The sequence below is a fragment of the Pelmatolapia mariae genome, linkage group LG12 (genome assembly GCF_036321145.2).
Source record: "Pelmatolapia mariae isolate MD_Pm_ZW linkage group LG12, Pm_UMD_F_2, whole genome shotgun sequence".
NCBI classification, from domain to species: Eukaryota; Metazoa; Chordata; class Actinopteri; order Cichliformes; family Cichlidae; genus Pelmatolapia; species Pelmatolapia mariae.
Genome location: NC_086237.1, coordinates 25,537,420 through 25,549,225, shown reverse-complemented (window position 1 = coordinate 25,549,225; position 11,806 = coordinate 25,537,420). Strand labels below are relative to the sequence as shown.

At 36.2% G+C, this 11,806-nt stretch overlaps 1 protein-coding gene across 1 annotated transcript; it reads left to right on the top strand.

Moving 5' to 3' along the window:
* The first annotated feature begins 1,715 nt into the window (after positions 1-1,715).
* Positions 1,716-3,381, top strand: LOC134638400 (putative defense protein Hdd11). The gene is made up of 5 exons (XM_063488960.1): positions 1,716-1,908; positions 2,197-2,309; positions 2,766-2,875; positions 3,120-3,184; positions 3,272-3,381. The coding sequence occupies exons 1-5, from the start codon at positions 1,716-1,718 to the stop codon at positions 3,379-3,381; spliced, it is 591 nt and encodes a 196-aa protein (XP_063345030.1).
* Positions 3,382-11,806: the final 8,425 nt, after the last annotated feature.

Sequence of the window (11,806 nt, the reverse complement as noted above, 5' to 3'; positions counted from 1 at the left end):
AAAAAAACATTATCATTAAACAAGAAGTGAGTCAGCCAAAAAAGAGAGAGATAAGACTACAACACTTCTTAAATTAATACATTTTTAAATGTTTAATCTCATTATTAATGTTAAACAAGCTCATCTTGACCAAGTAAAATGTAAACTTAAGCAGGTGAGAAGGTCAGTGAGCATATATAGTGGAATAAGATGTTCTCAGGAAAGTGTGAAACCCAAAGCGCTTTTTTATGTACACATAGAAGAATACATTAAACTTTTATTATTACAAATGAAAAACTATCCCTCAATACAAAGATCACACATTAACTTAAGAAATTCTTTATGTTTGATACTGTTTATGCATGCATCTGTTTGTTTTTTTAATAAAAAAGTAAAGCTTGCGATCTTTGATGTTAAGAACATTGTTAAGAACACTGACAATAAAAACATCTTTGTCAACTTCATAGAAGCTCAGTTCCAACTCATTTTAAGAAAAACTGAAAAAGATCAAAGGGGTTGTATAACACTCTAAGCTGATAGAAGTTCTTGCCTCCCAATTATTTGCTAATTATAACAGCAGTACTTTTGCGTGCGGTTTAACACAGTGTGTATGTAACATCTTTTTAAACGTATAAAAGACAACAGGAAATTGGTTGAGTTGATCTTATCATTATCTCATTATTCATATTAATAGTATTATTATCATTTATTGTTTATTCATTTATTATTCATTTGTCCGCCACAAGTAAATATTATATACCCAAGTTATGAAAGTACTTTTTTTTAGTTTCATAAAGTTCTTTTGAATTTATTTCTAAGATAAAAAATATAAAATAGTACCAGTTTTAAGTGGTAGAATATTGGCCCTCATAAATGTTATAAATATTCATTGGGGTTTAATTCAAGCAAGGAAATCAATGATGTCTTTGTGAAGCTTTGAGGGGCTTGGGGGGCGAGTTTGTTTGGTTTTTGACTTTTAGCCCGTTGTCTTCTGAATCCCTCACCTCAAAAAAAAAAGAAAAGAAAAAGTATGGGGCATGTTTCTGAAGTAGGACGAGGTTTCTAACTGCAGAGTATCAACATACATGCTCTTGTTTGCCTCTTTCACTCTTCTCCTACTGTCATAAGTATTAAACCTATCCTGTCAAGCATCACAGGATGAGCAGGTGTCCCACTAAAAATGAGACAGACCCATATTCATGTTCATTACACACCAACGACCTATTTAGAATCGCCAATTTTCTTGGCAGCTATTTCTGTGGATGGTGAAAAGCACCTGAAACACCAAGTGAAAACCAAATGCTGCAGCTGGCAGTTCAAACCAGAACTAGCTCACTGTGAGGTGATAGTAATAACCAGCGCAGCGGTGTGCCACTGTTATTTATAAACCACCAAACTTTATGATTATTTCAATTATATATATAAAAAATAAAAATAAAAATGAGAGATAAAAAAAAAAGCCTCAAACATTTGGACACAGTATTGTGTATTTGAGAGCAGAAAATTTGTTCTGCCTTAAATTGCAGAAATATCACAACATCTTTTCAAGAAATCATGTGAGCTTTGTGAGAGAGAGCATGATTAAGTAAGTAATAGCTATAGAAAATGTAATTTTTTCGGTTGTGTGACTCAGCAGGAGTATTTCTGACTCCATCCCCTGACTCCTTCCAGGGTATAATCACACACGGCTTGCTTCATAGTTTTGTTTGCACAGTGATTGCTTCTCATTCAGCGTGATGGAGCTACTTTGGCCTGGGTTGCTTATACTCCAGATGTTCTGTTTTATTAACGGCTATCCCAACGGTGCTCCCTCCGGTGCCTGTGAGGATATGTTACCTCGCCACTCTGGGGTGCTGCCACAGCCTTCACCAGCACCCTACACTATTCTCACCAATGCCAGGGTGTTTCAGCCAGGGAAGCCCATTACAGGTAAGATGCTCTTCACTTCTTCTAGAGATGAACATATTTTTTGTAGAAGTCTGACAAACTTTATAAACTCGACTCTGCTTTTGGATTTTATATATTAGGAAATACATACATATATATTATACATACATATTTTTTTAGGGAAAGAAAATATATATATTTTCCCTAAATTCTAAAAATTACAATATAAAGAGTTTATCCATTATTGAGCTAAATATTACATTTGAAATTATAAACTACTGTTTATTTTTATATATATAAACACTGAGGTCTTTGTTGTGCTAACTGCAGTGACCATCGTTGGACCAAAATACAGAGGAGTGCTTCTGGAAGCTCGAACAGGTGGAGGCCTCAACGCTCTGGGGACGTGGCAGCGCCCTCCTCCAGACACTAAATTCCTTCAGGTGCATTTTTCAGTTAAGCCTATGTTGAAACCTGAGCTGCAAATAGTCACAATGTTGTTACAGATGCCAAAAGTACAATAAATAAGATTGTTCCCAAGAAACAAATGCTTAAGTAAACTGGAAGAGGGCAGCATGGTGGTGTGGTGGATAGCACTGTTGCCTCACAACATAAAGGTTCTAGGTTTGAATCTACTGGACAACTGGGGCCTTTCTCTGTGGAGTTTCTCCCCATGCTTGTGTGGGTCCTCCCATAGTCCAAAAACATTGGACTGTGGGACGACTGGATTGGATGGGATGGGATTGTGAGCATGAATGGTTGTCTGTTTCTCTTTTTCTGCTCGCCCCGTGATAGACTGGTGACTGGTGACATAACATTGGAATTGATAAGTAGAAGAGAATATATGGATATAAATCAGGAGAGTAGAATTAACAGCAATTTCCGATTATTGTTCACAGTGCGCGCATAATCCTCGAGGTGCTGTCACTCACTCCAACACCAATCTCAAGGGCAACAGCACTGTGTACAGCTGGATACCACCTAACTGTGCAAGTCCTGTCTACTTCATGTAAGACAAATATACTTTGTTAGGTTTTCTGTGTAGATCCAAATTGTGCTTTGCATGTATATATATATATATATATATATATATATATATATATATATATATATATATATATATATATATATGTATATATATATATATACATATATTAGGCTGTTCAGTAATGGTTTGTCTTTAGAAACTGAAGCTTTTGAAATGAACCAACTGCAGTGTCTCAGCATGGAAAAGTACTTCTGTGGTTTTGCAGGGCCACCGTAGCTCAGCAACGCACAGTCTTCTGGGTTAATATAAGGTCCATGGATCTGACCAGAGGTAGGTACAGCCTGGTGACAAATCAAAATAAATGCAAAGAGACAAATGTTTGTGATACTCGTTCCTTATCGGTCTTCTGCTTCTCAGGAAAAACAGGCGATCTTGATCTGGCAGTAGGTGCCAGCGCTGGAATGGCTGAAGGCAAACCTCTGCTTCCCTTAGTGATGTGTTTTCTGATTTTAAACATACTGGCATGAATATAAAATATGTACTGCAGTCTTCTTGTTATATGTATATAATAAAGCATTTTGCAGTCCTATGGCTACACATCACATCTCAGTGAATTTTTCTTTAGCTATGTAGCTCATATATATTAATGCAGCCCCCACGCTTGATCATATGTCAACTGACCTATATCTACAGTGCTTATCTGTCATAGACATAAATGATAGATATACCTTCATTGCAAATGCCTTGTTTGATCTCGTTCCCAGCTTTTATGAGTTGTGTTCTGTCACATTTAATATAAATCTATAAAAGAAAAATCACCCCTCCAAAAATGCATTAAAGGGTTTCAAGACTAAGGTATGAATATGCCAAGATATGACTGTACTGAGTCAGTCCATCTTCTATTAATACTTTATTATTGAATAAGGAATTTTAAAGCAAGTATGATTCACACCTATTCCCTCATTGTACTCAATGAACACGTCTCAGCTGTAATATATATATATATATTTGTTGCTCACTCTGTCATTGCTTTTGTTTTCTGTCACTAGACTTTGATGCTCTTCACATATCCTGTGTATCCTAATTGTATGTATGCATATTTACCGAACTACCCATTTCAGATAATAAAATGGTACATTAAAGTGTGTTGTGTCATTTTTATTGAAAGAAAAAAATACAAGCAGAGCGATGAAAAGAGGAAAAGACAGAGTGTTAGAGACAGAGAGAGAGAGAATACGCGGCATAGAGTTCAGCTGTTGTGGTTTGTTATTGATCGAAATTCATTCCACTTATTGAAGAGCTTGTTATGACCTGCTTTTTTCACATGGTTTGATCTATAACTTAGATTTCCAGTACTGCAGCAGCTAGCTAGCACACTAAAGGGGCTTAAGACATGCATTACACACGGCTCGCATTTCAAGCCTTATATAATATCATTGATCCCTATTTGTGTATTTGAACCAGTCCTGTGTTGGGATGAATAAATGTTAAATGTTAAATGTTAATGTTTGAATATAATATCTATGGCAGCACACGTCTCACTATCAGCATTTACAATTCTAATATCGCTGTTGATTAATCGCATGGATATTTAAAAATCAATGTTTATCACTGGGTTTATGTTTAGAACATAATTAGCATTTAAATGAGTTGTCTTTGTAGAGAAAAAAAATACTTAATATTCAGATGTAGAAGCCAGCAGCAAAAACATAAATAAAGAAATAGATAAGAAAAAAGTATGTAATCATGTAGTAGGTCAAAGCTCCCCGCTGATTAAGATCATTCTCAGTATCCATGTCTCAAGCAGGAAAACTGGGACAGAGTAATAGACCTGATGGTTACCCTGTTCCTGGTGCTTTTTTCTTTTTTACTCTCTACCATAACCTATTTGCCTTTATGTCGTGAAGTATTGAACTCCAGCTGACTCATGTGCCCGAGGTTGGAGCCGTGATCAGAGCATCAGCACCACTCAATAATAATTAGTCTCTTTCCCCTCTGAGCCAAAAGCCGGCTATATCTTTAACAGGAGATACAAGCTTAGGAATTAAGCACCAGTGCTACCAGCTGGTTCAATAGTCTTCCATTGTCCAGATCACACTCTACATAGTCCACACCGCTGATCTTTATTCAGTCATGACAAGGTCATTTCTCCAAATGGTATTTTGAAACAGAGATTCTCCATATACAGCAGCCATTATGAAGATCATCTTCCAAAACTGCCCTGAAATAGTTGTTCTGAAGCAAAATATAAACCAAATCTATCTATCTATCTATCTATGTATATATATATATATATATATATATATATATATATATATATATTAGGGGTGCAACGATACACAAAATTCACGGTTCGGTTCGGTTCGATACTTTGGTGTCACGGTTCGATATTTTTTCGATACAACAAAATGTTCATGCCTTTTTGTCATTTATTAAAATTACAAATATATATTTTAACTCAAAAGTACAGTTTTTAAATTTAATGTTGCTGAAACAACAAAGTAATAAAAAAATAAATCTATCTGATGGAGAAATCCCTCATCTTTGGAAAAAGAGAGTTTATTACAGAGAAATGGCTCTTTCCAAAATAAAAGCTATACTATACGCTTCTTCTGGGGTGTATTCTCAGCAGCATATTAAACATATCAGGTCCCCATAAGGAGAATCATGTGCTAACGGCTGTCTAAATGGCTCGGGTAAAGTCTGTAGCATGCGTGCTTGTTGTTTTTGTCTGCTTCCACTTGTCTTTGCACTAAGATGATGTCGGAGTAAATGTGCAGTCATATTCGTTGTGTTCCCACTAGTGCTGTCAGCTTAATCTGAAATGACGTTAACGCCACAACACGGCAAATCTCCATTAACGAGCTACCGCGGATCGCCCCGTGTGTGGGGCTGGACTGCGTCAACACGATAACGAGCAATCTGCGCTAAGCACTAGTTCCCACCAATGTAACTGAGCATTGTGTGGCACATCCGACATACGGTTTTACTTTTGTCCATGACGCGCTTACCTTCAGGGTCATACTTCACATGAAGACCAAAATAGTTCCAAACGCCAGATCTGAATTAGGGTGGGGGAGGTTCAGTTTGCCATGTTGCAACAGCTTAACCCTCTGAACTCTATCCTGGCCATTTTTGGCCACTTCACTTTTCTTTTTTCAACCATTTTTGTTCTGTTAATGCAAATGGAATGAAACTTCCCAAAGGTGTGTATTTCTTTCAGATTTTTTAATTTTCAACATCAGCTCCTTAATAATGTCAATAATATTCACTATACACTAAATTGTTCCTCTTGGCTCTATCGTGGCCATTTTTGGCCAATTGAAACCCATTATAACCACCTTTTTTGATTCCTTGTTACTGACAGTACTATATCATGCGATTTAGGTAAAATTGCTTTCATTCTAAACTCAACACATGAAAATTGTAGTTTTTAATGTTTTTTACCAAATTACATCATTTACCCATTTTTGGCCAAGCAAGCAATTTCATGTAATATTCTGAGTTTCTAGTAGCGGCCTTTGATGGCCTACCACACTCCAATGGACCAAAATAATGAAACAATTTTGACATAGGTTTGATCTTAAGGATCTAATAGTTTGTGTTTGTGCATGACATTGCAGTACAAACATGTATTTGCAAGATAGACTGGAATAAATTCAAACATTACATAGGCTGCAGTGAATTTCTGTGGATGCAGGATATTGAGCTTTGAGGTTCCCAGTCAAACTTAGCTTTGAAGCACATGTTAAAAGCACTTTTACTCTTGTATTTTTCATCAAAAGATACCATACCCAAAATATCTAGAAACAAAAACAAAAACAAAAAAAACCCAATCACAGGACATTTTGCAGAGTTCAAACCTGCAGCTGGAGCGCTAACAACAACAAACACTATTTGTAAACGTGTCCTGGAGTTTATGCAGGTGCAGACAGAGCTACTGCTGTAAGTAAGCCTAACAGCTTCCAGATCATTTATTCTGACAATATGGCAATTAGATCATCACTGCTTCAAGCACTGCCTATATGATCTGGTCAGAGAGCAAGGACAGCAAGCAGTCCTCTGCCCTTGAAGAAAATACATCTGCCCAAGATGAAGAAACCTCCTCTCCAGAAGATGAGGGGACAATCTTCAAAGAGGCTGACTGCATCACCACTGATGTTGAGTTCTAGCCAGTGCCCGAATCCTCTTCTTTGGGGGAGGATTGGGGTTGGGGGGCATGGAGGTGGAGCCCCCCCCCCCCAAAAAAAAAAAAAAAAAAAGAACATAGGAGCATTTTCTGAGACCGAGGAGCCGGCGACTCAGTGGATCCGCCATGAAAGGAAAACCATGTGGGTCCCACTACTGAAGAGAGACTGCACCACAATCCAGTACCCACTGGTATCAAACTAGGGGTCACCCTGTATGCAGTTTCCTGCATTAGCAGCCTGAGATCTACTTTTGACTTTTTTATAACAAAGGAGATCTTTTAGCTGCTGTGCACCCTTACAAACCTGCACGGGAGGCCAAGGTGTGAGGATAGGAGGATTATAGATGAAGTGGAGATAAAACCTACACCAGAATAAAGCAATATATAGCATGTTGGATGAAAACACTGGAAGTTCTCAGGAAGTAAAAAAGGCATGGGGTTCAGACTCCAACTGACGGAGGAGCTCCGAGGACAACGTCTTTCCTTCGGTCACATTGGCAGAGGAACTCCTCAGATGAAAACCGGCACAGGGGAAACAACCCAGAGCTTCCTCCTCAGCTCCTCCAGTTGCAACAGAGGAAGATTTTGTTGTCTGTCTTTGGCTTCACCAAAACTACCACAGCAATATCCCACATGCCAAAGCAACGGAGGAATATGCTTCTTTTGACAGCAACACACAAGGAACCAGCAGTCGGTGATGGGGAATAAAGGATGCGTGAAAGGAACGGAACAGCAGCCCCTTGAACCAGGTGTAGAAAGTGTGCCTACAAAAACCACTCTAATGTGGTTAGTACATCTTGCTGCTAATGAGGATGCACACAGAAGCACACAGATACTGGAATATAAATTTTGATCATTTTATTGGTGATTGCAGGGATTATTTTGTCATTAAATTGCCTTTCTGGCCACTAACAGACCATGTGTGACATTGCTTTTGGCCATTCACCCCCCCCCCCCCCCCCCCCCCCCAAAAAAAAAGAAAGAATAAATAAATAAATAAATAAATAAATAAAGTAAAAATAAATCATTGTAACAGTTACTGTTACTGACCTGCAATGATGATAAAAAACATATTAGGTTTCACCGTTTATGTGCTAAAAGATGTGAACTTTATTACTATTTTTACTATAATAATACATAATCTGACTGGTATTCAAAGGGTATAATATCAGAATTTGAATTATATTTTGGTTTTTATGACTAGAAGCGGTGCTAATTTAAAAAATCAAGTCAATGAAAATAGAAAAATGTTTTAATATATATGAATTTTATAGCATTTTGTAAATGTAAACAGAGGGTGGTCATTTTTGGCCACGAACAAGCTGAGAGGGATTTTTTTTTGTTTTTCTCTCACTGCACAAAAAAACAAAGATGCATAAAACTCATTGATACTTTTAATTATTGCTATGCATCTAACCTCCATCATGGTTAGAAAATAAATCAGTTTGCATGTATTATTTAGGAAAAAAATGGGGATTTTATGCTTTTATCCCTATGTAAATCATTAAAATTATGTGATTTAACTGGTATTTAAAGGGTTAAAATTATGAATTTGATTGAAATTTTGGTCTTCATGAACAGCACTGATACTAATCTAAAAAATCAAGTAAAAAAAAAGTGGAGATTTTTCTTAATATATATGAATTTTATAGCATTTTGTAAATGTAAACAGGGGGTGGCCATTTTTGGCCACGAACAAGCTGAGAGGGAGTTTTTTTGTTTTTCTGCCACTGCAGAAAAAAACAATGTTGCATAAATGTCATTGATGCTGTTAATTATTGCTATGCATCTAACCTTCATCATGGTTAGCAAATAAATCAGATGGCATGTATTATTTAGGAAAAAAACTGGGATTTTATGATTTTCTCTATTTATGAGTTGTTATGATTATGTGCTCTAACTGGTATTTAAAGGGTTAAATTTCAGAATTTTAATGAAATTTTGATTTTCATGAACAGCCCTGATGCTAATCTAAAAAATCATGTAAAAAAAACTGGACATGTTTTTTAATATATATGAATTTTATAGCATTTTGTAAATGTAAACAAGGGGTGGCCATTTTTGGCCACGAACAAGCTGAGAGGGAGTTTTTTTGTTTTTCTGCCACTGCAGAAAAAAACAATGTTGCATAAATGTCATTGATGCTGTTAATTATTGCTATGCATCTAACCTTCATCATGGTTAGCAAATAAATCAGATGGCATGTATTATTTAGGAAAAAAAACTGGGATTTTATGATTTTCTCTATTTATGAGTTGTTATGATTATGTGCTCTAACTGGTATTTAAAGGGTTAAATTTCAGAATTTTAATGAAATTTTGATTTTCATGAACAGCCCTGACGCTAATCTAAAAAATCATGCAAAAAAAACTGGACATTTTTTTAATATATATGAATTTTATAGCATTTTGTAAATGTAAACGGGGGTGGCCATTTTTGGCCACGAACAAGCTGGGAGGGAGTTTTTATGTTTTTGTACTCTCTGCACTAAAATAACAATGCATTATAATCAATGTTGATGTGAATCAATTATATGCCCCAGACTCTACTATTAATAATACAAGAAATTTCAGTAGCAATGCAGTTATATAAAATTGCGAGATTTGAGGTTGTCGTCCAGCTGGTGCAGTGGACAAACAAACTGGTGTTTAAAGGGTTAAAAAATAAAAAAAATAATAATTATTTTATATTTATGGAAAGAACTGAAGTTACTTAAAAGCTTTATGCAGAAAAAATGGCAAAAAAACAAACAAAAAAAAAAATTACAGGCCTAATCTGTAGGTGGCCACTTTTGGCCACGAACAAGCTGAAAGGGTAGTGATATTGAACAAGTTCAGAGGGTTAACTTCTGTCTTGCTAGCTTGTGCTGCGCTCAGTGGATCTGCGCTGGACAGTGCAGCCTAGGCGGGGTAGTCGAACGCAGATCCACTGAGCTCTCAACAGAGACAGCATAGTCAGAAGAAAAGTTGATAAAATAAATAAAAATTTTTGTATTGTTCGATACATATGCGTACCGAACCGAAAGCACTGTATCGAACGGTTCAATATCGATACGAGCATTGTTGCACCTCTAATATATATATATATATATATATATATATATATATATATATATATATATATATATATATATATATGTATATATATATATATATATATATATATATATATATATATATATATATATATATATATATGTATATATATATATATATATATATATATATATATATATATATATGTATATATACATAAAAACCAGATGATGTTATATAACTACTGCATGTTCTCCTCAATGTGTATTTAACAGACCACTCCACTAATTAAATATCTATTTACTCTTTTTATTGTACAGTATCTTGTACAGCATTTCTTTATTTTTTAATAAGTCTTTAGCTTTTCAAAATAGCACAACGTGCAGTTTTATTGCAGGTTTGGTATGCAGGGTTATTCATCTACAGTTAAAATCCAGTATTTTGTCTCTGTTTGTATTTGTTTACAGATTGTTGGGGTCAGAAATCCCAAAACCCAGTATATACAAAATATATGTAAATCTAAAGTAATAGTAAATTGTAGTAGTAGTAAGAGATATTTTAAACTGCGCGTCCGTATTGTTTTGATGTGCAAACAATTATGTTATAGCAGTGGAGTCAAGAAGACAGACAACGGTACGCCCTGATAACCTCTGCCATGTTTAGGTCATGGCATGCAGTATATATATTCACAAATACATATAGATGCCCATATAGCCAGATATGAATACAGGCACATGGGCATGCACAACAACAACAGACACACACATATAAGTTCTTATTGTACACAGATCAAACACTGATCCACATGCATGCACAGAGTGCAGATTAAGACTATCCCTTGCCGTAAGGGCTTAGTTGACATCTCTGTCTAAGCTCTACATTCTTCACCTCCCTCTTTGCCCTTCCTCTTCTTTTAGCAGTACGTTCAGCACCATAAAAAGCAATAACCATCTGATGGTCTCTTCATACCTGTGTACTTCTGGCACTCAAGAATGCACAGTCCCTATTTGCTCCATCAAACTGATCTGATGAACTGAACACCATGTGAAGTTAAGACTTTCTCGCTGACAATCTGCAGTCTTTCTCAGTGATACGCAATAACTGAGCAGTAGCAATGTGCCTTGTTTAATGACTGAAATGAATTGCCAACTTTTCTTCAAATTAGTAACCTGTAGAGCTTAATTGGAGGTATAAATATTTGAAGGTCTGTAATTTTGTCTTCAATAGCCTTCATGTTGTGCTCATTGGTCAAGGGAGATGCCTATTAGTTTAATTCTGTGAGTGATCCTACAGAGTCTGTGCATGCCAGACTCTGTAAAATCACACAACGAGGTCACTGCAGAGCATGCATCATTTGGATAAACACACACACGTCAGTATTGAGCTTGCGTGACTACTCGCATGTATTTAAATACGGATAGACTATTCTGCATAGTAATGGTTTCTAATGACTTGCAGTACTAGCTGGAATCAATGGTTGTGAAATGTTACATGCACTGTGCTCTCATCTAGTTTGCAATGTCCGATGCATTTCCGAGCTCAAATGGCTTTTGGTGCAAGTAGTGGATATGTTTGTTATGTAAGAACCTGGTGGTTAAAGGGTTAGCGCTCAGGGCTGGGCCATATTACATTCAGGATGGGTAGGGCATGTGAGAAAGAGGAGAGAGAGAGAGAGAGAGAGTATGACAAGGGAAAGGTTGAGAGAGCAACACAAAGCTCCATGGGACA